This window comes from Dictyostelium discoideum (assembly GCF_000004695.1).
Source record: "Dictyostelium discoideum AX4 chromosome 2 chromosome, whole genome shotgun sequence".
NCBI classification, from domain to species: domain Eukaryota; phylum Evosea; class Eumycetozoa; order Dictyosteliales; family Dictyosteliaceae; genus Dictyostelium; species Dictyostelium discoideum.
The window spans coordinates 4,028,157-4,055,370 of NC_007088.5; the positions used below are offsets into that span (position 1 = coordinate 4,028,157).

The 27,214-nt window shown below is 22.6% G+C and overlaps 12 protein-coding genes across 12 annotated transcripts; 6 read left to right on the forward strand and 6 right to left on the reverse strand.

Moving 5' to 3' along the window:
- Positions 1–499: 499 nt before the first annotated feature.
- Positions 500–2,581, forward strand: DDB_G0274731 (hypothetical protein; the record flags this gene model as incomplete). Its single annotated transcript, XM_638886.1, has 2 exons — positions 500–503; positions 1,029–2,581. The coding sequence occupies 2 exons, from the start codon at positions 500–502 to the stop codon at positions 2,579–2,581; spliced, it is 1,557 nt and encodes a 518-aa protein (XP_643978.1).
- A 272-nt stretch (positions 2,582–2,853) lies between these two features.
- Positions 2,854–6,210, forward strand: DDB_G0274277 (hypothetical protein; the record flags this gene model as incomplete). The annotated part of the gene is made up of 1 exon (XM_638887.1): positions 2,854–6,210. One exon carries the CDS (start codon positions 2,854–2,856, stop codon positions 6,208–6,210), a length of 3,357 nt encoding a protein of 1,118 aa, XP_643979.1.
- Positions 6,211–6,270: 60 nt separating this feature from the next.
- On the reverse strand, positions 6,271–9,120 carry DDB_G0274825 (hypothetical protein; the record flags this gene model as incomplete). Its single annotated transcript, XM_001134604.1, has 5 exons — positions 6,271–7,514; positions 7,617–7,788; positions 7,854–7,872; positions 7,975–8,628; positions 8,705–9,120. 5 exons carry the CDS (start codon positions 9,118–9,120, stop codon positions 6,271–6,273), a joined length of 2,505 nt encoding a protein of 834 aa, XP_001134604.1.
- Positions 9,121–9,839: 719 nt separating this feature from the next.
- On the forward strand, positions 9,840–11,315 carry tssc1 (WD40 repeat-containing protein; the record flags this gene model as incomplete). The annotated part of the gene is made up of 3 exons (XM_638889.1): positions 9,840–10,495; positions 10,655–11,032; positions 11,147–11,315. The coding sequence occupies 3 exons, from the start codon at positions 9,840–9,842 to the stop codon at positions 11,313–11,315; spliced, it is 1,203 nt and encodes a 400-aa protein (XP_643981.1).
- Positions 11,316–11,436: 121 nt separating this feature from the next.
- Positions 11,437–14,366, reverse strand: DDB_G0274827 (peptidase C19 family protein; the record flags this gene model as incomplete). The annotated part of the gene is made up of 2 exons (XM_638890.1): positions 11,437–12,771; positions 12,942–14,366. The coding sequence occupies 2 exons, from the start codon at positions 14,364–14,366 to the stop codon at positions 11,437–11,439; spliced, it is 2,760 nt and encodes a 919-aa protein (XP_643982.1).
- Positions 14,367–15,567: 1,201 nt separating this feature from the next.
- ppiH (U4/U6 small nuclear ribonucleoprotein) lies at positions 15,568–16,270 on the forward strand (the record flags this gene model as incomplete). Its single annotated transcript, XM_638891.1, has 2 exons — positions 15,568–15,879; positions 15,977–16,270. 2 exons carry the CDS (start codon positions 15,568–15,570, stop codon positions 16,268–16,270), a joined length of 606 nt encoding a protein of 201 aa, XP_643983.1.
- Positions 16,271–16,396: 126 nt separating this feature from the next.
- Positions 16,397–16,516, reverse strand: DDB_G0274729 (hypothetical protein; the record flags this gene model as incomplete). Its single annotated transcript, XM_638892.1, has 1 exon — positions 16,397–16,516. One exon carries the CDS (start codon positions 16,514–16,516, stop codon positions 16,397–16,399), a length of 120 nt encoding a protein of 39 aa, XP_643984.1.
- Positions 16,517–16,633: 117 nt separating this feature from the next.
- DDB_G0274283 (hypothetical protein) lies at positions 16,634–17,787 on the reverse strand (the record flags this gene model as incomplete). The annotated part of the gene is made up of 2 exons (XM_638893.1): positions 16,634–17,356; positions 17,566–17,787. The coding sequence occupies 2 exons, from the start codon at positions 17,785–17,787 to the stop codon at positions 16,634–16,636; spliced, it is 945 nt and encodes a 314-aa protein (XP_643985.1).
- Positions 17,788–19,612: 1,825 nt separating this feature from the next.
- act20 (hypothetical protein) lies at positions 19,613–20,743 on the reverse strand (the record flags this gene model as incomplete). Its single annotated transcript, XM_638894.1, has 1 exon — positions 19,613–20,743. One exon carries the CDS (start codon positions 20,741–20,743, stop codon positions 19,613–19,615), a length of 1,131 nt encoding a protein of 376 aa, XP_643986.1.
- A 1,051-nt stretch (positions 20,744–21,794) lies between these two features.
- Positions 21,795–23,702, forward strand: fslC (G-protein-coupled receptor family protein; the record flags this gene model as incomplete). The annotated part of the gene is made up of 1 exon (XM_638895.1): positions 21,795–23,702. The coding sequence occupies one exon, from the start codon at positions 21,795–21,797 to the stop codon at positions 23,700–23,702; it is 1,908 nt and encodes a 635-aa protein (XP_643987.1).
- A 203-nt stretch (positions 23,703–23,905) lies between these two features.
- On the reverse strand, positions 23,906–25,036 carry act21 (hypothetical protein; the record flags this gene model as incomplete). The annotated part of the gene is made up of 1 exon (XM_638896.1): positions 23,906–25,036. The coding sequence occupies one exon, from the start codon at positions 25,034–25,036 to the stop codon at positions 23,906–23,908; it is 1,131 nt and encodes a 376-aa protein (XP_643988.1).
- Positions 25,037–25,532: 496 nt separating this feature from the next.
- On the forward strand, positions 25,533–26,663 carry act19 (hypothetical protein; the record flags this gene model as incomplete). The annotated part of the gene is made up of 1 exon (XM_638897.1): positions 25,533–26,663. The coding sequence occupies one exon, from the start codon at positions 25,533–25,535 to the stop codon at positions 26,661–26,663; it is 1,131 nt and encodes a 376-aa protein (XP_643989.1).
- Between the last annotated feature and the right edge of the window lie 551 nt (positions 26,664–27,214).

Genomic DNA, 27,214 nt, shown 5'->3' on the forward strand with positions numbered 1-27,214 from the left:
TTTTTTTTTTCAATTTTTTTTTTTTTTTTTTTTTTTTTTTAAAAAAAAACAAATGGTAATTTTAAAAACAAAATTAATTCTGGTGTGATACACTTCAATTATGTTTTTAATTTAAAAAATCTCTTATCTCTTTTTTATTTTTTTATTTTTTTATTTTTTTTTTATTTTTTTTTATTTATTTTTACTTATTTTATTTATTAGTTTATGTTGAATCAAAAAGAGGGGTCAACTATATTTTATTAGTAATATTATGATAATTTCAATTATCTTTAGTTGAAAAAATTAATTTTTCCTTTTGTTTTAAAACATCTATATTATGATAGGTGTAATAAATTGAAGAAATGAGTGAGTGAGTGAGTGGTTGATTACTAAATTGTTTGTTATTGTTGTTGTCGTCTTCTATGGAATAAGCTACGAAATGCTTTGAACATTGGTATTATATTGCAGTTTTTGGTGATAATAACAATTAAAATATTGAGTGAACTTATAAAATAAAGAAATGAGTAATAGTATCATCGTATAATTTGGTTGATCTAGTTTTCGAACACTATCCATTTTTTTGAATTAAGTTAAATCTCTTTAATAATTCCTTAACTTTTTATAAGTTAAGTAAGTTATATATTAGGAATATCCTAATAATAAAAAATAAATAATAAAAAATTATTTATTAAAATTGATAAAATTATTGTCCAATTTTATCACAATAATCTTATTATTTTCAAATATTAAAATTATAATAATGAAAATATCTTTTTTTTTTTTTTTTTTTTTTTTCTGAAAATTTTCTTTTTTTTTTTTTTTTTTTTTTTAATCACCATATTTTTTTTATTTTTTATTGTTATTATTTTTTTTATAATTTTTTACATTTTATAATAATGTTAAAATGGAATTAAATTCAAAATTATTTTTTAAATTATGGAGAAATAAAGTTATTAGATTACGTATATTTTATCATTTAAATATATTTTATAGTCATATATTTTCAAGAGAGTTTTCAATTCATGAAATTAGATTATATAAATTTAAAGAGTATTTACAAAATGTAATATTAACAGATCAAGAATTTTATAAATGTAAAATTAATTTACCATTAAATGTTGAAAAGTTAGCATTTAAAAATTTTAATCAAGAGATTGGTTCAGGTTGGTTAGATGGTAATGAAAAATTAACTCATTTAGATCTTGGTAAAAGTTACAATCATCCTTTGAAAATTGGTGATATTCCAAATGGAATTACAAATTTAACACTAAGTTATAATTTCGATTTCCAAATTCAACCATTTGCAATACCATCAAGTGTAACATCCATTACATTTGGTAATCGTTGGAATCAACAATTAATTAAAGATAGTTTACCAAAATCTTTAAAATCTTTAAAATTTGGTTCTTGTTTTAATAATAAAGGTAATCCAATTGATTTTTCAATATTTCCAAAATCAATTGAATCTATTATTTTTGGTAAAGATTTTCAACAATTAATTGAACCAAATTCATTTGAAACTTTTTTACCAAATTTAGTAAAATTAGAATTTAATTCAGAATATAAAAAAAAATTAAAATTAAATTCAATTCCAAAAACTGTAAAAGAATTATTCTTAGGTTATAATAATAATTTTAATAATAATAATAATAATAATGATGAATCAATATTTAAATGTATACCAAATAGTGTTACAAAATTAACATTGGGTGATTATTTAAGTAATCCAATTGAAGCATATGATTTACCAGATTCAATTACAGATTTATCATTGGGTTTAAATAATTCAATTAATGTTGGATCAATACCAAACTCAGTGAAATCATTGGAATTCTTTAGTTATAATAGGTCAACACCAGATGGTACATTACCAAATTCATTGGTTAAACTTAAATTTAGTCAAGATTTTAATCAAGAATTATCATATGGATTATTTAAAAATTGTTATGAAAGTTTAACAAGTTTAGATTTAGGTTACCTTTTCAAACGTTTTAAATCTGGTGTTTTACCAAAGAATTTAAAAGAATTAAAATTTAATCGTCTTTTTAATCCAGATTATTTAGACCCAAATTCAATACCAGATTCAGTTGAAACTTTACAAATTATGCCAAATTTTAAATTAAATCAAAATAATAATAATAATATACCAAAATCTTTAAAAAATTTAATTTTAATTAATTTTAATTGTGTAATTCCAAAAGATTATTTTAAAAATTCAAATGTTTTATGGAATCAATTAAAATCATTAGACCTTAGTGAATCATCATTCAATTCGGTCATTCATGAAGGTTGTTTACCTTTAAATTTAGAAATTTTAAAATTTAGTTCAGAATTTAATCAAAATTTAACATTGGAAATGTTACCACCAAATCTTAAAACTCTTCAATTAGGTTCAAATTTTAATAAAATAATTAATAGAGATAATATGCCTGAATCATTAACAACTCTATGGGTTTTAGGTTGTCCAAAATTAACCCATGATCAATTACCAATTAATTTAATTTCAATTTTCACTTATAATACTAATAAAGAATTTTTAAATTCTTTAGATTATGATTATTTTTGGTATTTTTTAAAAATTATAAAAAAATATTATTGGTAAAAAAAAAAAAATAATAAAAAAATAAAAAAAAGAAAATTACACAACCAACGGATTTGATAAAAAAAATGATAAAAAAAAAAAAAAAGATATTTTTTTTTTCGATTATTTTGATTTTAATTTTATTTTTATTTTTATTATTTTTTTTTTTTTTTTTTGATTGCCACCCCTTTTTTTTTTTTTTTTTTTTTTTTTTTTTTTTTTTTTTTTTTTTTTTTTTTTTTTTTTTTTTTTTTTTTTTTATAATCAAAAAAATAAAAAGGAAAATAAAAAGAATGAAAAATATTGAATATGAATTTAATAATAATGAAAGATTATTTTGGAAAGTTTTTAAAGATAAATTTTTATTTAATTATATATTTAATCAAATGATTACAACAGAAATAATTTATAAAGATGAAAAGAAATATTATGTTGGTAATAGAATTCAATGGAAATATATAAAATCAATTGAATGGATGATTGCAAATAATCAAATAACATTATTTAAAGATAAATTAAAATCTAATCAATATATAATTGTTGATTATTTCAGTTTAGAAATATTTATTAAAGAATGTAAAGATATTGAATTAATGAAATTATTAATAGATAAAAGAGGTGACGATTTACCAATTGAAAGTTTAGTTAGTTTATCATTAAATCTTGGTAATATTGTAGCATGTTCAGCTTTTATTGATTTAAATTTACCATTTGCTCGTTCCTCATTTACAAGTGCGATTTCAATTGGTAATCTTCAAATTTTTAAAAAATTATTAACAAAATTATCACCTCAAGATTTTGATAATCCATCAAAGTATCCAAAACATGAAATTTTTCAATTAATTGATTCAAATAATGAAATTATGGAATTTATTTTACTTGATGAAAATCTTTATTCAAAAAACCACCAACATGATAATGATAAAACACAATTAGTATCAATTCAAAATTATTTTTTATTTAAAAAAGAAATTTCAAAAAAATTATTAAAATTAAATTTAGTAAATAAAAAAATGAATAATGAAGAAAATAATAATAATATTAACAGTAATAATGATAATAATAATAATAATAATAATAATGATTTATCAATTCATCATTTAATATTAAGAATTATAAAAAATGAACCATTAGAAATTGAACAAGATGAATTATTATTTTTAATTGAATCTTATTATTTAGTATGTTTAAATTTACAAGAAATACCAATACAGATTTTAGATAGAATTGAAAAAATTAAATTATTAGATACCTCTAGAGATAATGAACTTACAAAACGTTATCATTTAGAGATGATACTAGTTGAACAACTTCAAGATAAACATAAATTTAGTGAACACGTTTATAAATTACTTTATAAAACTAATAATTTATCAGGTATTAGAAATATGTCATCACTTTATCATTACTCATATAAATCATTATGTATGGATGGTTTATGTTTGTTAATGTCCTATTATAAAGATTTTCAATGTATTTCACCTGATCAATTGACAATTAGAGATTGCAAAGTTGAATCTTGTGATAAATCATTAATAGATACCGATCCAGATCGTGTAGTTGCTTTCCTACAACTTTATTATGCAAAAAATAATAATATCAGATATCTACCAGAATTAGATAAAGAATTTATTGCAAAGGTATTTGTTAATTGTTCAATTGAAATTTTAGAGACAATTTTAACTACAAATAGTCAATTTAATGAAATATTTGGTAACCTTCATTTAGGTGAACAATATACTATACCATTTAGTAAATATAGTTGGTTTATAAAAAGATATTGTCAATGTGTAAATGAACCAAACCTATCCTTCTTTAATTGTAATATAGAATTTAAATCAATTCAAGAGAAAAAAGATTTCATTGATATCTTATCAATTTATCAAACTCAATCTTTAAATTTACCATTTAATTCAATTGATTGTTTAGGTTCAATTGAAACTTGTGATTATTATACCTTTAAAATACCTTGGAATATAATACCTGATATTTATAAATTTGCATTCAATTATTCATTATCAATTTGTGATATTATTGAATTAAATAAATTACAATCAATAAAAACAAAATCAACAACAATAGAAACAGATTTTAAGGATTATCAAATTGAATTTAAAAGTTTTAATATTAATTCATCAACGTCATTAATTTTATCACTTTTTAAATTTATAAATTTAAATGAAAGTTTTTATCAAAATCATTTATTTCAATTAATAAATAAATTTGAAGATTTAATTAAATCAGAAGAAAAAGAGAAAACTATTAAATCATTAGTAAATGTAATTGATTTTAATAAATTTCAATTTTCAACTATAAAATTATTATTAAATAAAATTATTGAATTTGATTTATTATGGATTCAATTAATATTTGAAAGTGGTTTTAAAGTTCAAGATTATAATTTGATTAATCAAGTTGGAATTAAACCACCAAATGTTCAATTATTTAATGTATTAGATAATCAACCATTGGGTTTATATCAATGTAAAACCTCAAATTATCAAACATTATTAGAAATTATTAAATTATTAAATTCAAATATACCAAATGAACATATTCATCGTTTTCAAGATTTTCAATATTATCTCTACTTAAATTTATTATCTTGTAATGGTGTCACTATCAATTATTTAAAATATCAAGTTTTAAAAGTTTATCCAATTAATCAAGATTCTCAATTGTTTTATTTAAATTTAGTAATTTATTATTTGAGAATAAAATCAACAAAATTATTTAAATATATAATTGAAAATGAAAAATTAATCAATTATATTTGTAACAATGGTAATGGTTTATTTTTATTAAAATCAAGTTTCTTTTCATTTAATCAAATTTGTAATTCAAATTTTCAACAATTATTTTTTGAATTTAAAAATAATATACTTGAAAATAAAGAAAATATTAAATTAGTTAATAATAATAATAATAATAATAATAATAATAATAATAATAATAATAATAATAATAATAATAATAACAATAATAATAATTATAATTATTTACAAACTATTTATAATATTAATTATTTATTATCAGTTGGAGAAATTGATATAATTTTAGAAAATAAAAATGAATTCATAATTAATAATTGTATTAATGAACATTCAATGATGGCAAGTTCAAATAATGCAAAACTTAATAGTATTAATAGTTCAATTAATTCTTTAATTTCAAAAATTAATGAAAAGCTAATGATTAATACTCCAGTTGAAAAGATTAAAGAATTTAATGAAAATATAATTGTAGATTATGATGGTAAAGATATATTTAAATCAGCATTAAATTATGAAAGATTAGATGTAGTTCAATGGTTAATGACTGTTAATAGCTTTTGGATTGAAAAACTTTGGCATAGAATGGTGTTTGGTAATCATTTAGAAATTTCAAAATTTATTTATAAAAATTATTCAAATGAATTTACAATTGATCAACTTTCATTAAATGAAATTTTAAATTTTGGTTATCAAAATATGTTTGATTTAATAATTAAAAGTTCAAAAAATATCTCTCCAACAATTCAAAAATTAAAAAATCAATTAGATGAAAAGGATGAAATTATTAAAAATTTAAATTTACAGTTATCTTTATTAAAAAAAAGAAAATTTGATGATTTAATTGATGATAAAAGTGGTTTTAATAATAAAAAATAAAAAATAAAAATTTGTTTAATTAACTTTCTTTTTATTTATTTAATTTTTTATTTAATTTTTTTAAAATTCTTGAATTGGTGGACCAAAATAGTTATAAATAAATGATGTTGTTGCTTTATTACCACCACTTATAATTGTTAATGTCGAAAAGCCAAGTGGTCTTGGTGGATAATTAATTTTAACAGTATATTTAGTTAATTGGGTGAAATCACAAACGATACCATCAATTAAAGCTGTGAATGTATTTACGTTGAATGAAGAACCGAAATCACCTGATATATCCTTAGTTCCACCATTAGAATTAATTTGACCACTAACATCAAGGATTGAAATAGTTTCCCTATTAAATGTTCTAATATTTGAGAGGATACCATCTTTTTTAATGAATAATGAGAATGATGTTAAGCTTGATACAATTGGAGAAGTGAATGTAACTGAACCTGAATTAACTTGAGTGATTGGATATTCAACATAATTTATAATAATTTTATAAGTTGATGAAGTTGGTCCGAATTCTGGTCCATAAACAGTGATGGTATTTGATTCAACAATAAAGTAATTAATTTCAACAATTGGTGGATCAATATATTTAATTTGTGATTTTAAATAATCTACACCATTTACTTGTAAAATGAATGGATATAAGCCAACACCATTAAACACTTGAGGATAGCCAATTTCTATTGATGATCCACTAACACTAACAATATCAGCAACATCATTACCGATTAATATATTCAATTGATTAATATCATTTGTTGGTAATCCACCTGGAATAGTTAAAACTTTTGAACCACCACTTGTATATAAATTTACAGTTGTTGAAAATTCTTTAATATAAGTAAACTGGTCAGTTGATTGACCCTCAACTTGTACACTAAAAGTAAATGAATTTAAAGTTGACGAAATATATGTACTAACATATCCATAAATAGTTTTTGGTACAACTATTGATGCTGAATTAATTAATATATTCATATTTGAAACATATGATAAACCACTTCCAAAAATATAAAGTAAATTTGATTCTAATTTAAAGCTAGAAATAACTGGTTTTTCATAACTAAAAACAAAATTGAATGGAATTGATAAGGTATTTTGGAAATAATAAGTATATGAAATATCTTTACCAGCGCCTCTTGGAATTGTAATTGTAAATTCTGTATTTGGTACAGTGAATTTTGCAAATGGTATAACCGAATTATTTTTAATACTATAACCTAAATCCTTTCCTTGAATTGTTATAATTGTTTCTTGTGAAGTTGATGCAATTTTATTATAATTTGGGTTTATCCAAAATGTAGCTAATTTAAAAAAAAAAAAAGTTTGATTAAACCAATTAATACTTTTTTGGTTAAAAAAAAAAAAAATTATAATTTTTAATTAATATTATTACTACTACATACGACAAGTTGGTGTTGAATATTTATTAAAATCAACAAATGAATTTGGGAAAATTTTATAAATACTTCCGCCAGCACATCTCATACATGATGGTACATTGGTTAAATAATTACCACCTAAATTAAGATTATTTGGTTTAATTTGACAATATTCCTCTGGAATTGTTCCAATAAACTATTTATTTTCAAAAATTAGTAAATAAAAAAAATAAAAAAAAAATTGTAATTTAATAAACTTACATTGTTCATAGAAAGGTCACTATAAATAAAAATTTTGGAAAAAAAAAAGTTAATTAACTAATTATTTTTAATATTATTATTTCTTTAAATAATAATTATTTTTTAAAAATTAAAAACTTACATATATTGAGTTTGTTTGAAATCAATTGTATTAACTGGTAAAGTTCTTTGTGGTTGAGTATGATTATTTATTATTATACTATTTGTGAAATTTGTAAAATCAATTAAATCAAGAGAAACTGAAGATCTATAAAGGTTAATTCTTGAACCCTTACTTACTTTAATACATGGTTTTTGAGTACAAGTTGAAAAGAAATTTGATAGATAATGGAAATATAAAAACATTGGTTTACCAGTATATGAAAAATCAAGTAATCCATTGGAAGGTGGAAGAATATAATCACCACTAATTGTAAAACTATTTAATTTTTGAATTTGTTTAATACTACTTGGAAGTTGGAATGTATGATAGGTTGAATAAAATGATATATATAAAGATTCCAAATTTATAAATTCATTAAAATTATTTGGAAGAGCTAAATTTGTTCCGAGGTCACCTTGAATTAAAACTTTTAATGAGACCAAACCATTCAAATGTCCTCCATATGGCAATCCACTAGTTGGTGTTATTGGAAGTTCTAAATTATATAATAATGTATTTGGAGGGAATGAACTAATAATTGAATAACCAGGTTCAGCCATTGATATTGATAATGATCCAAGACTAGATGTAAAGAATCCATTGTGAACCATTCCACCATATTGATATATAGTCCTAATAATGATAATTTAATTAATATAAAATTGAGATTTAAAAAAAAAAAAAAAAAAAAAAAAAATAATATACTTACAATGATGTATCTTTAAATATTACATTTATTGGCACTGTTGTTGATTGCCTATTGATGTCAAGTTCATATAAACGATTAAAATTAATTAAATTTAAATAAAATTGATCAGGTACATAAAATCCAGAACCAATTTCAATAGTTGTAGCATTTTTAAAAATTGAAAAATCTTCTGTAATGAGAGTAATGGTTGAATCATATTTTGCAAATTTTATTGAATTAAAATATTGAATTGTTGGATTATTATAATCAGATTGACATGTAAATTGTGGAGTTGAACAAGGATCAGTTGCAATTATATTGAAATATTTTAAAATCATTGATTTGGATAAATTATTTTGATCTAAAAGCAACTCTCCCTTTATTTTGTTTAAAAAAACAAATAAAAATAATAAAACCAATAAAGCATTTATTTTCATTTTATATTTATTTTTATTTTTTTATTTGATGATTTCAACTCAACCGATTGGTTTTTTTTTTTTATACTTTTTTTTTTTTTTTTTCAAAACAAAAATTAAAAAAAAAAAGTCAATTTTTTTCTTCATATTTAAAGATTCCATTCACTGATTTTTGATGTATTTGAAATTGTGCAACCCACAACCGAAAATTCAAAAAAAAAAAAAAAAAAAATAAAAATAAAAATGAAAGTTAAATCCTATAATTCGAGATAAGATTTTTTTTTTTTTTTTTTTTCTTTTAACAACTTTATTGGTAAAGGATATTTTTTAAAAAAATACATAACTTCCATGAACTTGTTTTTATAATAATAATTGTATCAACACCAAAAAGTAGTTAATTATTATTTTTTAAAAAATTTAATGATAATATGAATTTACAAGTTTAATAATATATTCTTTATTTAATTATTTTAAAAATCAAAAATAATAATAATAATAATAATATTGGAAATATATTTTTTAAATAATTTATATTTATAAATATTATTTTTTTATTTTTTTTTTTAAATTTATAATTATTTCCTGGTTTGATTTTATCTTTTTTTTTTTTTTTTTTTTTTTTTTTTTTTTTTTTTTTGAAATTTTGTTTGAAGGTTGATTTTTTCATTTTTTTTTTTTTTTTTTTTTTTTTTTTTTTTTCTAATCAAATTAATTTTCAATTTTGACAGATACATATTAAAATGTTTAATACAAATACATCTAACATTTCAACAAATGTATATGGTTTATCACAAAAGACAAGAGCATTATCACATATTACAGCGGAAGCAGATGTAAACCGATTTTTAGTTGGAACAACAGCATTAAGAGAAGAGAATGAAATTGCATTATTAGAAGCAAAAGAAGGTGAAGGTGTTAGATGTTTATCAATATTTCCACACCCAAAAGAAATCCATTCAATAACGTCATGTCCATTTGATTCATCATTATTCTTTTCAGTATATAATACATCAGGTGGTGGTAATAATAATAGTAATAATACAAATAACAATGATAATACAAATAACAATACAAATAATAATGATTTTAAATCATCATTATGGAGAATTAATGAATCTATGGATTCAATTGAAGAATTATTTGAATTAAAAGGACACACAGGTATAATTAAACCAATCCTTTGTGATCCATCAGGTTCAAATAATTTCATTATCTCATTAGATGATTCAAACATTAGATTATGGTCAAAGATTGATGATCAAAATGAACCAACAGTTATTAAACAATTTGGTAATCTTTCAAAATTATCTGTTGGTTCAATTAATCCAAATATATCAAACCAATTAGCAACTGCAAATGATGTTAATATTAAAGGTTGGGATTTTAGAAATGCAAAGTATGTAAAAAATAAAAATAAAAAAAGTACACACACACACACACACCGTCATACTCAAATTATTTTCATTAATTTAATAATTTATTTTATTTTATTTTATTTTATTTTATTTTATTTTATTTTATTTTATTTTATTTTATTTTATTTTATTTTTTATAGAGAAACATTTAGTATGGATAAAGCACATTCAGAACAAATTAGAGATATTGATTTTAATCCAAATAAACCATATTATTTATTATCAGCAGGTGATGATTGTAAATTAAAGATTTGGGATACTAGACAAACTAGAGATCCTGTTAAAATATTCTCTGGTCATAATCATTGGATTTGGTCTGCTAAATTTAATAGATATCATGATCAATTAATCATTACTTCAAGTAGTGATAACACTGTAAAATTATGGAACCTTTATTCTTTATCTTCTGCTTTCAATAGTGAAAATAATATTAGTAATAGTAATGAACAACAACACTCACAACAACCAAATGAACAACAACCACAACAACCACCACAACCAGTTAAACAAAAGAAAAAGTTTGTATTTATTTATTTTCTAAAATCTATAAAAATTATTAATATTATTATTTTATTTTATTTTATTTTATTTTATTTTATTTTATTTTATTTTATTTTATTTTATTATTACAGTAAAAGAAATGAAGATCAATTAATTAAAACTTATGAAGAACATGAAGATAGTGTTTATAATATATCATGGAGTTCAAGTAATTTCTTATTTGCATCTTTATCTTATGATGGTAGATTTGTTGTTAATAATGTACCAAAAGAATATTCCGATATTTTATCTTATATTTGAAAATAAAAAAAATAAAAATAAAAACCAATATAAATATAAATATAAATTATTTATTCATTTTTCTTTTATTATTTATTTATTTAATTTAATTTTAATTTTAATTATAATTTTAATTATTTAGTTAACCAGTGAATTTCTTTGGTCTATTTTTATTAGTAGTGGATTGTTGTTGTTTATTTATTGATTTATTTGTGAATTTTGAAGATCTATCATTGCCATATTTTAATTCATTTTCTTTACGTTGTTTTAATTGTGCAGCCAATTTATTGAATTGATTTGGTTCATCTTGAGATAAATGTTTTTTAGTTTTAACTTTTTTAACTCTACCAAGATCAAAATGTTTATTATGTTCATCCTTTTCATGTTTAATTTCTTTTAATAACTCATCACCTAATAATTCCTTTCTAGCTTGTTTAAAATCACTACCAATATCTTCAATATCCCAAGACCCAACTTTAAATGGTAAATGGCCATTTTCTGGATTAATTTTTGAATTTTCTAAATTTTGTTTTGAATTATTAATTGATTTTAATTTCCTTTTATCATCAGTTGTTGATTGTTGTGGTACTCTAATTTTTTCCCAATCTAATCCTTCTTCTTGTTGTTGTTTAGTTGTTGTTGTTTTATTTTCATTTTCTTGTTTTTGTTTTTCTAATTTTTCAGCATCCTTTTTATCCTTTTTAGATTGATTATGAATATTAATAATTGTTGAAGGTGTAGTTAATTTTGGTGATAAATTAGTTGATATTAAAGATGGTGAAATTCCACCATTATCAGATTCTGATGATGGACCTGATAATGATGATTCATCAGAATCTGAATAACTATCATCATCTTCTTCATCATCATCACTAGTTTGATTCTTTAAAGTTTGTTTATCTATTATTTCATCATTTCCAAGTGAAATTGATTTCATCTTTGGTGATGGTGATGGTGATTGTGATTGTGATAATGATGTTGATTTTATTTGTGGTGATACTTTTTTTGTTGACTCAATCTTTGGTGAAGAAGTGACTGTATTATTATTATTAATTGGTTTTGTTGTTGTTGTTGTTGTTGTTGTAGTAGTTGTAGTAGTTATATTAGTAATTTTTTGTTTCTTTATATTTTGTTTTTCATCAGCTGTTATTTCTGGTGTTGTTGTTATTGTTGTTGTTGTTGTTGTTGGTGTTGTTATTTTTGAAGTTAATTTTTCATCATCTAATTTTCTTTTATTACCAATAGTATTTATTGAAACTGTATTTGTATTAATTGATTGATCAATATTTCTTTTTGAATAAAATAACATATATGCTTTTTGTGATAAAACTGTATTTAAACTAACTTGTGATACTGATGAATCATCCATATTATACCAAATACCATTTGAACCTTTAACATAACAATAATAATGACCTGATGATGTACTACCACCTAAATGTACTAATACTGCATATAAATCATAAATTGAATGATTCTAAAAAAATAAAAAAAATAAAAAAAAAAAGGAATTTAATCCAACAAATACATAATAAATATATATATATAATAAAATATTATTATTATGTTTTTTTTTTTTTTTTTTTTTTTTTTTTTTTTTTATATATATAAATATTTATATTATAATTATTATTTATATATACAAACATTTGATTGAGTCATAAATGGTGAAAGATTTAAACTTTGATCAAATTGAATTTGTCTATTAATTTTACCACCATAAGAACCTAAGAAACTAAAACGTTTAATTTGACAAGTTAAAATTGGAGGAGCTATATGAATTTGTAAACGTTTTTGAGCTTTAACTAATTTTTTACATTTTGAACATTTATATTTATTTGAACCATCCAATAGTTCAGATTTAACGAAATTTGTTAAACCTTTAGTTAGAGAATCTGCTTGATTAATATCAACACATAAATCCATGAATGGATCATATGTATTTGATTCATATTGACATTGTGAACATTTAACTTGTGATCGTAAATAACCACCGAAAATACTACCAATAACAGTGGTCATTGCATCACGATGATTTATTGAGCCTTTTGGATACTTTGATAAACTAACCTTTTGCAATGACTCAATCATGAATCTAATAAATTCATGAGAATCTTCTTGACGACCAATTCTAAATGTTGGTGCTATTTTCCTAATATTTGAAGCAATCTCCTTTGGTGTGATACTCTTACCACCACATTTATGGCTTTGTAGAACCTGAGTTTCTAAACTACAAAATATACAAAACCCACTAGCCTGACACTGTCTTGAGTGTTCACGTGACATCATGAAATTGGCCAATGGCACAGTGTATGTCAAGCATTGTAATACTGAATTCATGAAACATGTATTACCAACATTATTTAAACCACTACCAATACGTTGAACTGATTTCCATTCCATGAGCTTGGACAATTGGTCAACACTAAATAAAACTTTTTTAGGTTTTGCTAAAATATTATCATCATCTTCCTCTTCCTCGCCTCCCTCTTTCTCTTTCTTTTTAGCTTCACTCTTTGCTTTTGCCAAATCTGCTAATTTCTTTGATGCACTATCATTTAATTTATTAATTGGTTTATACTTATTTTTCAATTGATCATTTGAATCATCTTGAATCTCTGCTTCTTTAAATTTAATCATTCTATGAAATAATGGTTTTGCTTCGTTTGAAATGGCTGAATTAACTTGTTTCTTTTTAATATTAAGTTTTTCAATCTCTTCTTTATTTTTAATTTTATCTTGTTTTTTTTTTAATTTATTATCTTGTTCATTATTATTATTATCTTGTTCATTTTCATCATCATCTTTATCTTTATTTTCTATTAAATTTTGTTTTTTATATAGAATATTTTGCATAGTTTCTCCAATTGTTTGTTGAGTTGATTGTTGTTGTTGTAGTTGTTGACTCTTTATTAATTTATTTTTTTGTTTTAATTTTTCAATTGGTGATATTGTATCACTGTTTGTTGTTGTTGCCATTTTCTTTTTAATTGGGGTTTTATTAATTTTTTTTAAAATATTACCATTTTCCAATGTGGATGTAGTAACATTTGAACTTGTAATGATTGGCATTTCTATTTATTTATTTTTTTTGTTTTTTGTTTTTTTATTTTTTATTTTTTATTTTATCTTCTTTTTTTAGTAATTAATTATTATTTTTATTAATATTAATTTATTATTATTATTATTATTATTATTATTATTATTCCTATTATTATTATTATTATTGTTATTATTATTAAATAAAAATTATTAAATGTAAAAAAAAAAAATTAATTATAACAATAAACAAATAATAATATATAGTACGTTTTTATTTTATTTTTTATTTTTTATTTTTTATTTTATTTATTTTTTTTTATACGTTATAAAATAGTAATAATAATAATAATAATAATAGAAAAAAATAAAAATAAAAATAAACAAATAAAAAAGTTAACAAAAAAAAAAAAAAATTAAAAGGTTTATATTTTTTTTTTTTTTTTTTTTAAGTAATGAAAACAATCAACAAACAATAAAAATTCTGTTTTAAAACTAGCATAAAAATCGAAAAAAAAAAAATAAAAAAAAAATAAATAAAAAAATAGAAAAATAAAAAAACCGAAAAAAAAGTTCGCTATAACTTTTTTTTATTGATTAATTCCCAAGAAAAATAGTGTTGTGTGGGTTTAAAATTTTGGACTTTTAAAAATATATATATATAATTAATTTAAAAAAAAAAAAAAAATAAAAATAAAAATATAATATAAATATATATAAACAAATAATCGATAACATTAAAAATAAAACTATTATCTTATCTTCTTAATTTATTGTTATCTTAAAAAAAATAAAAAAAAATAAATAAATAAAAGTTTATTTCTTTATAAAAGAACAAAGATATTTTTTATTTTAAAAAAAAAATCTTATCTTCTTAATTTTATTTTATTTATTATTTTTATATTTATTTTTGTTTATCAAAACCAATTTTATCCTTTAATATTTTTTTTTTTTTTTTTTTTTTTTTTTTTTTTTCCGTTTAAATAATTTGTGATTAAAATTATTTCCAAAAAGGAGATATTTTCGTGGGGACGGAAGGGGGTTGTTTTGTTGAAAATCTGTTTTTTGATTACCAAAATTTTGGCAATTAAAAAAAAAAAAAAAAAAAAAAAAAAAAAAAAAAAAAAAAAAAATTAATTTTCAAAAATTTTACAAAATTATCATTTTTCATATTCTTGTTCGTATATTACACATTATATATATATATATATATATATACCAACTAGTTATAAAGATGAACAATACAACCACATCATCATCATCAACAACTGCAACATCTTCAACATCATTAGCACCAAATAATACATTAAATAATGAAAATCCTATAGTATTTATGGATGTTGCAATTGTAAATCAACAAAACCCAGTACATTTAGGTAGAATAAAAATAGAATTATTTGCAGATATCGTACCAAAAACAGCAGAGAATTTTAGACAATTTTGTACTGGTGAACATAGAGTTGCAGGTTTACCAATTGGGTATAAAGATTGTACATTTCATAAAATTTCTAAAGATTTCATGATTCAAGGTGGTGATTTCGTAAAAGTAAATACTATTATTATTATTATTATAATAAATAAATTAACTATTTATTAATATATTTTTATTATTATTATTATTTTATTATTATTATTATTTATAGAGAGATGGGTCAGGTAGAACATCAATTTATGGTGAAAGATTTGCAGATGAAAATTTTAAAATTAAACATTCAGGACCAGGTTTATTATCAATGGTAAATAGTGGACCAAATTCAAATGGTTGTCAATTTTTCATAACGTGTGTTGCTGCTGAATGGTTAGATGGTAAAAATGTAGTTTTTGGTAAAGTTATCGATGGTTTAAAAGTTGTTAGAACAATTGAAGATATACCTGTTAATCCACCACCAAATAGACCAAAATATGATGTAGTTATAACTGAATGTGGTCAATTATAAAAAAATAAAAAATTAAAAATTTTGTACAAAATAAAATAAAAAAGTTTTTTTTTTTTTTTTTTTATTTTAAAAAAAAGAAATCGAATCGATAAATCTATATATATTAATTTTTTTTATTAATTTTAATTAATGTAATTTGTCTTTTTTGACAGTACTATTACTATACCAACCAAGGAAGATATGATGAAGAATTGACATATATTTAATGATGAACTTTCTTCTTTTACCTTTACCAAAGAATTTCATATGAATTTGTTTTTCGGCAAATTCTAAATGTTCTAAAATAACTGAATGATGTTTATTAACAGCAACAGTGGTAGTGGTTGTGGTGGTGGTAGTAGTGGTGGTGGTGGTGGTAGTGGTTCATGGTACAACAACAACATTTGCACCATTAACTAGATTTTGATTTTGATTTTGAATTTGGTGTGGTTGCTGATGATGATTATGATGATGATTATGTTCATTATCTTTTTTTAATAAATTTGAAGGTAATAAACTCTCCAAAATACAAAAATAATGGAATAAAGTACCAGCGGATACGAAAAGATGCCAAACGGCATGATTGAAAGGAGCAGTTTCCCAAATTAAGAAACCAACACCACCAGTATATGTAATACCACCTGATACTAAAAGTTTTAACCCTTTTTGTGGTAAATTTTTAATTAAATCCTTTAACCCAATCACTGATACCCATCCCATTAATAAATAAAAGCTATTCGATATGATATCTGGTACTCCGTTTGCACCCAATACTAATTTACTACCAACTCCAAGTACACACATTGCCCAAATTAAAACAAACATTGCCCATCCAATTTTAACTGCTTTTGCTATTGGTGTTTTTATTTTTTGTTGTTGTTGTTGTTGTCCCCCGTTAATCATTGGTTGATTGGAAGAACTACTACTATTGTTGTTGTTATGATTTAAATTATTATAAACTAAATTGATTAGGGTCAATGGTGTGTAGGTACCTGCTATTAACATATAAATTGCACAATGATCTAAATCCTTAAAGAAATTTCTATACTTTTGAAGATGAATTATATCAACAGAATGATATAAAGTCGAGCAAAAGTACATTGTCATCTAAATTTAATTAAATAATGAAAAAAAAAAAAAAAATCAAATATTAATAATTAAATTACACACCCCCCACTGACACACATAAAATAAAATAAAAAAATAAATAAAAATAAAAATCTATCTAATTATCTTATTTATTTTTTTTTTTTTTTTTGTTCTGTTGTGTTTTTTTATTTTTTATTTTTTTTTATTTTTTATTTTTTTTTACTTACAAGTGTGATACCATAAATTGTACAAGATACTACATGCCATTTTGAACCCTTCATTCTAGCTAATGATAATAAAAAAAAGACAGCTGGTATACAAAGAAGTAAACCAATACCATGTGAAAGAGAATTTAAAACTTCTTCACTGTATGTTTGAACCTCTGGACCATCATTCAAAAACAATGCTGCTTCATTATTTTCTACTAGTATATCTGTTGAATTAATCATATATACTTGATTTTTATTTATTTATTTTATATATAGATAAATATATAAAATATAATTTTCTTATTTATTGTTGTTGTTGTTGTTTTTTTTTTAGTTGTTGTTGTTTGTTGTTGTTTGTTGTTTGTTGTTGTTTGTTGTTATTTTATTTGTTTGTTTTATTTGTTTTCTCTATATGTTATTTTTAATTTAAAATTAAAAAAAAATAATAAAAAAGGTTGATCAAAAAGAAAAAGAAAAAAAATTTAAAAATTGAAAAAATAAAAGTTAATAAAAAAAAAAAAAAAAATCGTTATTTGTATAAATCAATATTACAAGTAAAATTTTTTTTTATTTTTTTTATTTTTTTTTTTTTTTTATTTATATAATTTATTAAAAAAGGGTGCAGAGTGTACAAACAAAAAAAAAAATTAAAAAAATATGAAAAAAAAAAATTTTATTAACCCAGTACAAAAAAAAAAAATGGGAAAATTGTTTTTTTTTCTTTTGTTAAAATATTTAATAAAAAAGTTGTGGGTGATAATATCACGTGTGTTTAGAAAAAAAGATATTTTTTAATACGGGAAAATAGTTTTTCTTTTTTTTTTTTAAAAATTTTATTTTAATTAATTTTTTTTTTTTTTTTAAGTATTCTACACCAAAAAAAAATTCGATTTCCCAAATATTTTTTATTTTTTTAACTTTTTTTTTTTAATTTTTTAACTTTTTTTTTTTTTTAACTTTTTTTTTTTTTTTTTTTTTTAACTTTTTTTCTTTTTTTTTTTTTTCTTTTTTAAATTTTTTTTTAATTTTTTTAATAAATAATAAATAAAAAATATAATTGATTAAGTTTTGTTTTTTTTTTAAAAAAAAAATTATTTATGTTTTTTTTTAAAAAAAAAATTATTTATGTTTTTTTTTTTTTTTTAAAAAAAAAATAAAATTAAAAAAAAAAAAAAGACTTTCTGGTGTTGTCCAAATACTTCATATTTCTGTATATCTTGCTTTCATTTATTTTTGGCAGTTTTTCGATAAAAATGGAAAAACTATTATTTTATTGTCTTTTTTTTTTTTCCTTTTTTATTTTTTCTTTTTTTATTTTTTTTTTTTTTTTTACTTTTTTATTTTTTTTTTTTTACTTTTTTATTTTTTTTTTTTTTCCTTTTTTTATTATTTTTTTTATTTTTATTTTTTTTTTGTTTTATTTGTTTTAAACAATCAAATAATTTTTTCTTATAAATAAAAACAAATAAAATTATTATCAATAATTCATTTGATTATCTAAAAAAGGATTTATTCATATATTTAATTTTACAATATCAACTCTCAAAAAAATTAAATAAATATTAATAAATCATTTTTTATATATTCAATTAAATAAATAGTATAAAAATAAAAATTATATTTAATACTTTTTTCTTGTTTGAATAAAAATCAACAACCATTAAAATTTGGTACTGATTCAACCAAATATTACTACATGGTGAGTTTAAGAATGAAATTGAAAACCTTATCTTATGAAATGATTTTAACCAGCCAACTTGGTGTTTTAGGTCATATATTACCTCAATTGTCAATTTCCAGAAATTATACAACAATTATTGATAATTCATTTTCGAAAGTATCAATTTTTAGAAAGTAACACTTTTTAATAACACAATAAATCTCTATTGATTTATTAAATTAAAATAAAAAATAAAAATAAATAAAAAGATTTATATTAATTTTTTTTTTTTGATGGCTGGATAAAGATCAACAACCACTAAAAATAAGATTATATTTTATTATTATTATACATTTAAATATATTTGTTTGTGTGAGAAGCACTTTCATCACTAGTTTTAATTGTTTAGAAACATTTTCTGTGGACAATTGATGGACCTGATTCGTCATATTCTTCTTTGGAGATCCACATTTGTTGGAAAGTTGAGAGTGAAGCTAAAATAGATCCACCAATCCAAACTGAGTATTTACGTTCTGGTGGTGCAATGATTTTAATTTTCATGGTTGATGGTGCTAATGCAGTTAATTCTTTGTTCATACGATCAGCAATACCTGGGAACATAGTTGTACCACCTGATAAGACGACATTACCGTATAAATCTTTACGGATATCGACATCACATTTCATGATGGAATTGTAGGTGGTTTCGTGGATACCAGCTGATTCCATACCTAAGAATGATGGTTGGAAGAGGGCTTCTGGACAACGGAAACGTTCATTACCGATTGTGATAACTTGACCGTCTGGTAATTCGTATGATTTTTCTAATGCTGATGATGAAGCAGCAGTTTGCATTTCAGCTTCAAAGTCGAGAGCGACGTAGGCTAATTTCTCTTTAATATCTCTGACAATTTCTCTTTCAGCAGTGGTGGTGAATGAGTAACCACGTTCAGTTAAGATTTTCATCATGTAATCAGTAAGATCACGACCAGCTAAATCTAAACGTAAGATGGCGTGTGGTAAGGCATAACCTTCATAAATTGGAACAGTGTGAGAGACACCATCACCTGAATCCATGACGATACCGGTGGTACGACCAGATGCATATAATGATAAGACGGCTTGAATGGCAACGTACATGGCTGGAGTGTTGAAAGTTTCAAACATAATTTGAGTCATTTTTTCTCTGTTAGCTTTTGGATTTAATGGGGCTTCAGTTAAGAGAACTGGGTGTTCTTCTGGTGCGACACGGAGTTCATTGTAGAAAGTATGATGCCAGATTTTTTCCATATCATCCCAGTTGGTAACGATACCGTGTTCAATTGGGTATTTGAGGGTTAAGATACCTCTTTTTGATTGAGCTTCATCACCTACATATGAATCTTTTTGACCCATACCAACCATAACACCAGTGTGTCTTGGACGACCAACAATTGATGGGAAAACAGCACGTGGGGCATCATCACCAGCAAAACCGGCTTTACACATACCAGAACCGTTATCAATTACTAAAGCTTGAACATCTTCACCATCCATTTTATATTATATTTATTTATTTGATTATTTTTTGAATTGATTAAAAAAAAAAAAAAAAATTTCATTTTTATAATTTCAGAAACCTCAAAAAAAAAAAAAAAAAAAAAAAAAAAAAAAAAAAAAAAATAAAAATAAAATCCCATTTTTAAGGCGTGTGACACCCATGGTTTGAAAATTTCAATCAAATTCAAATAACTTTACTACTAAAAAAAAAAAACCCACTTTTTATTTAAAAATTTCTTTTTTAATTAGGCAAAAGAATATCAATTCCTTGTTTATTATTTGAATTTTAGGAAAAAAAAAAAAAAAAAAAAATAATATTATTTTTTTATCAATATCTATTTTTTTATATAAACATATTATTCCTCAAAATAAAAAACAACCATACAAAAAAAATATATATATATTTTTTTTTTTTTCAAAGTGTTAATATGAATGAACTATTTATAGATTATTAAAATATACATAAATATTTTTTTAATTTTTTTAAATAAAAGTACGTTTTTTTTTTTTTTTTTTTTTTTTTAAAATTAATTAAACTTTATGGTTTTTCTAGATTTTGATATAAAACCCGAACGACAGTGTGTTTTTACATTTTTTTTATTTTTTATTTTATTTTTTTTTTTAATTTTATTATTTCGTGCAACTCTGAAAAAATAAAAACGACAAGTTTTTATAAAATATCTTTTTTTTGATAGGCAGTGAAAAAGTTTTTAATCGATTATTTTCAAAGGATTGGACAGTTTTTCTTTTAAATGGGGCAAATCTGTAAATTTCAGGGTATATATAATCAGATTATTAAGATTATTTTACTTTTTAGTTTTGAATAATTTTTTAAAAAATAAACCACCAAAAATTCCAAATTTCAAAGTACACCAGTTTTTTTTATTTTTTTTATTCTTTATTCTTTTTTTTTTCTTTTTTATTTTTTTATTTTTATTTTCCGGAACACGAATCAGAATAAAGAAAAATAAAAAAAAAAGAATAAATAATTAATATTAACATAGATTTTTTTTTTTTTTTTAATAAATAAATAAATAATAAAAAAAAAATGAAATTTAAATTAATTATTTTTATAATAATAATTTATATTATTAAAATTTTAAAAAGTGAAATATTAAATGAATTTGGTTATGGATTAGTAGATGAAAATTTAAAATGTTTATCTTTTATTGGAGATTCAAATAATCAACAATTATGTAATAATAAATTAATAAATAAACAATTAATATATAGTACAATTAATAAATCAAATCAAATTCAAAGTTTAAAAATGGTTGAACAATCATTTAAACAATTAACATTTTTACAAGGAAAATGTTTAAATTTAAATTTTGCTCAATTTGGAATTTGTGATATTTATTTCCCATCGTGTGTTGAAACAAGTTTTGGAATTTCTTTACCAAAGAGATTATGTAAATCAGTTTGTAAACAAATTGTTACCGATTGTCCAACACTTGGAGTATCATTAAATTGTTCAGATTCAAATAAATTTCCAACAATTGGTACTCTTTACAATTTAACAAAATATGGATATACTGAAAATAATGGATTTTATCAAGTAGAATGTTCAAATCCAACAAATTATTATTATAATGAAATAAATTCAACAAATAATCAATTTATTGAAATTTGTCCAAGCCCATTAGTTTTAAGAAATCAGTCTGATTCAAAATATGGAGAAGATAAAGGTTATACATATTTATCACCAACAAATTGTGTACTTGGTTGTCCTCAACCATTTTTTAAAAATAATAAATGGGTACAAATGTATAAAATGTCAATAGTTTTATCAACATTAAGTTTTATTTGTAGTATTTATAATATTATAACATTTGGTTTACTTTCAAAATTAAAAAGTAAATATAATTTATGTATTACCTTTTTTTCAGTGTCAACTGTTTTAATGAGTTTAATGGATATTGTAACATATGGTATTGGTTATGAAGAATTATTATGTCCTGAATCAGGTAGATATGCCATTCAATCTGATGTTGCATGTGGAGTTACAGGTGCTTTCTTTCATATTGGTATTACAACTGGTGTTCTATGGTGGACAACAATGTCAATTTGTTTATACTCTGAAGTTAAAAGATTTAAAATGATTAGTTTTAGATATATCATAATTTTCAACTCTGTAATTAGTTTAATACTTTTAATAATACCTTTATCTGGACAAGCTTTTATGAGTGGTAATGGATCATTGGGATGCTGGATTAGAAAAACTTGGTATGCAAATGGTACTTTCTGGATTCCTTGTGGTATTTCATTATTTATTGGTGCAATTTGTATTGTTTTAGTAATTTATGAAATTTTTAAAATTTCAAGAAACCTTTCAAAAGATAACAAACCATTAATGTTTCAAATTAGACCATTCCTTTGTGTATTGTTAGTTGGTGGTTCATTTTTATATTTATTCATTTTTTATTTTAATAATGAAAGAAATCTTGATAAATATAAAGCTGCAATTCCAAGTTATGTTCAATGTTTATTATCATCCGATGAAAATGGTGAAGATTGTTTAACTGATGGCCCTGGATTTGGAGCTTATTTTACCTTTTATTTCTTTACTAGATTATTTGGTATCACTTCTTTTTCTATTTATGGTACTTCAAAAATTGCAAGAGATATCTGGTTTGAATCAGCTTATAATCATCCATTCTTTAATCCTTATATTGTTAAATGTTTATCTTTACTTGGTATTAGTAAACATTTCAGTTCAAATAGTATTAGTGGTTCAAACCAAAAAAGATTTAATCGTAATGGAAGTAATTTCAATATGAAACAAAATAAATCAAATCCTAATGATTCAATTTCCCTATCAGTGGTTGAATCAACGAAAAAACAAGATACTGAAAATGAATTAGAAAGTAACATAGAAACAAAAGAAAATCGTAGTACTGATATTAGTATTGAAAATACTACTTCCTCAAAAGATTCAAATACTAATAGTTTTTAAAAATATTTTAAATAAAATTGTATATATTGTATAGAATTTTTTTTTTTTTTTTTTTTTTTTTTTTTTTTTTTTTTTTTTTTTTTTTTTAAAATTGATTGGATAAAGATCAACAACCATTTAAAGATTTAAATTATATTTTATTAAGGTTTTATTATTATTATACATATATTATATTATAAATGCTCATTGCAAAAATTAATTATTTAGAAACATTTTCTGTGGACAATTGATGGACCTGATTCGTCATATTCTTCTTTTGAAATCCACATTTGTTGGAAAGTTGAGAGTGAAGCTAAAATAGATCCACCGATCCAAACTGAGTATTTACGTTCTGGTGGTGCAATAATTTTAATTTTCATGGTTGATGGTGCTAATGCAGTTAATTCTTTGTTCATACGATCAGCAATACCTGGGAACATAGTTGTACCACCTGATAAGACGACATTACCGTATAAATCTTTACGGATATCGACATCACATTTCATGATGGAGTTGTAGGTGGTTTCGTGGATACCAGCTGATTCCATACCTAAGAATGATGGTTGGAAGAGGGCTTCTGGACAACGGAAACGTTCATTACCGATGGTAATAACTTGACCGTCTGGTAATTCGTATGATTTTTCTAATGCTGATGATGAAGCAGCAGTTTGCATTTCAGCTTCAAAGTCGAGAGCGACGTAGGCTAATTTCTCTTTAATATCTCTGACAATTTCTCTTTCAGCAGTGGTGGTGAATGAGTAACCACGTTCAGTTAAGATTTTCATCATGTAATCAGTAAGATCACGACCAGCTAAATCTAAACGTAAGATGGCGTGTGGTAAGGCATAACCTTCATAAATTGGAACAGTGTGGGAGACACCATCACCTGAATCCATGACGATACCAGTGGTACGACCAGATGCATATAATGATAAGACGGCTTGAATGGCAACGTACATGGCTGGAGTGTTGAAAGTTTCAAACATAATTTGAGTCATTTTTTCTCTGTTGGCTTTTGGATTTAATGGAGCTTCAGTTAAGAGAACTGGGTGTTCTTCTGGTGCGACACGGAGTTCATTGTAGAAAGTATGATGCCAGATTTTTTCCATATCATCCCAGTTGGTAACGATACCGTGTTCAATTGGGTATTTGAGGGTTAAGATACCTCTTTTTGATTGAGCTTCATCACCTACATATGAATCTTTTTGACCCATACCAACCATAACACCAGTGTGTCTTGGACGACCAACAATTGATGGGAAAACAGCACGTGGGGCATCATCACCAGCAAAACCGGCTTTACACATACCAGAACCGTTATCAATTACTAAAGCTTGAACATCTTCACCATCCATTTTATATTATATTTTATTTATTTTAGAGTTTTAAATTATGAAAAAAAAAAAAAAAAAATTTCATTTTATGATTTCAGAAACCTCAAAAAAAAAAAAAAAAAAAAAAAAAAAAAAATAAAAATAAAAATAAAATCCCACAGTTTGAAAATTTCAATCAGTGGGTCTGAAAATTTTTGTCAATTTCAAATAACACTGAATCCATTTTTTTTTTTCAAAATTTTCTTTGAAATTTAATGGAGATTTTGAATATAAAAGTTTTATTTATTTTTTTTGGGAAAAAAAAGGTGTTTTTTTTTTTAGTAAAGTTATTTGAAATTGATTGAAATTTTCAAACCATGGGTGGTTTCTCGCTTTAAAATTGGGATTTTATTTTTATTTTTTTTAATTTCATATTTTTTTTTTTTTTTTTTTGTTTTCTTACCCTATAAATAAATTTTTTTTTTTTTTTTTTTTTTTCATAATTTTAAACTCTAAAATAAATAAAATATAATATAAAATGGATGGTGAAGATGTTCAAGCTTTAGTAATTGATAACGGTTCTGGTATGTGTAAAGCCGGTTTTGCTGGTGATGATGCCCCACGTGCTGTTTTCCCATCAATTGTTGGTCGTCCAAGACACACTGGTGTTATGGTTGGTATGGGTCAAAAAGATTCATATGTAGGTGATGAAGCTCAATCAAAAAGAGGTATCTTAACCCTCAAATACCCAATTGAACACGGTATCGTTACCAACTGGGATGATATGGAAAAAATCTGGCATCATACTTTCTACAATGAACTCCGTGTCGCACCAGAAGAACACCCAGTTCTCTTAACTGAAGCCCCATTAAATCCAAAAGCTAACAGAGAAAAAATGACTCAAATCATGTTTGAAACTTTCAACACTCCAGCCATGTACGTCGCCATTCAAGCCGTCTTATCATTATATGCATCTGGTCGTACCACTGGTATCGTTATGGATTCAGGTGATGGTGTCTCTCACACTGTTCCAATTTATGAAGGTTATGCCTTACCACACGCCATCTTACGTTTAGATTTAGCTGGTCGTGATCTTACTGATTACATGATGAAAATCTTAACTGAACGTGGTTACTCATTCACCACCACTGCTGAAAGAGAAATTGTCAGAGATATCAAAGAGAAATTAGCCTACGTCGCTCTCGACTTTGAAGCTGAAATGCAAACTGCTGCTTCATCATCAGCATTAGAAAAATCATACGAATTACCAGACGGTCAAGTTATCACAATCGGTAATGAACGTTTCCGTTGTCCAGAAGCCCTCTTCCAACCATCATTCTTAGGTATGGAATCAGCTGGTATCCACGAAACCACCTACAATTCCATCATGAAATGTGATGTCGATATCCGTAAAGATTTATACGGTAATGTCGTATTATCAGGTGGTACAACTATGTTCCCAGGTATTGCTGATCGTATGAACAAAGAATTAACTGCATTAGCACCATCAACCATGAAAATTAAAATTATTGCACCACCAGAACGTAAATACTCAGTTTGGATCGGTGGATCTATTTTAGCTTCACTCTCAACTTTCCAACAAATGTGGATCTCAAAAGAAGAATATGACGAATCAGGTCCATCAATTGTCCACAGAAAATGTTTCTAAATTTAAAAAAATAATTTTGCAATGCGCATTCATAATATATGTATAGTAATAATAATAAAACCTTAATAAAATATAATTCAAATCTTTAAATGGTTGTTGATCTTTATCCAATCACTTTAAAAAAAAAAAAAAAAAAAAAAATTCTATATAAAAATAATTATTTTAAATTTCATTTTTTATTTTTGTTTATTTATTTATTTAATTTTTAATATTAAAAGTTATTAAAAAAAAAAATATATGTTAATATTAATTTTTTTTTATTTTTTTTATTTTGCTTATTCTATTCGTGTTCCAGAAATAAAAAAATAAATAAAAAAAAAAAATAGAATGAAAAAAAATAATAAAATAAAAGTTTGGTGTATTTTGAAATTTGGAATTCAGAGGTTTATTTTTAAAAATTACAAAAACTAAAAAGAAAAATAAAAAGGAAAAATCTTATTAATCTGAAAATTACAGATTTGCCCCAATTTAAAGAAAAATTATCCAAAATAATCAATCAACAACGATATCTTTTTGATAGATATTTATAAAAACTTTATCTTTTTTATTTT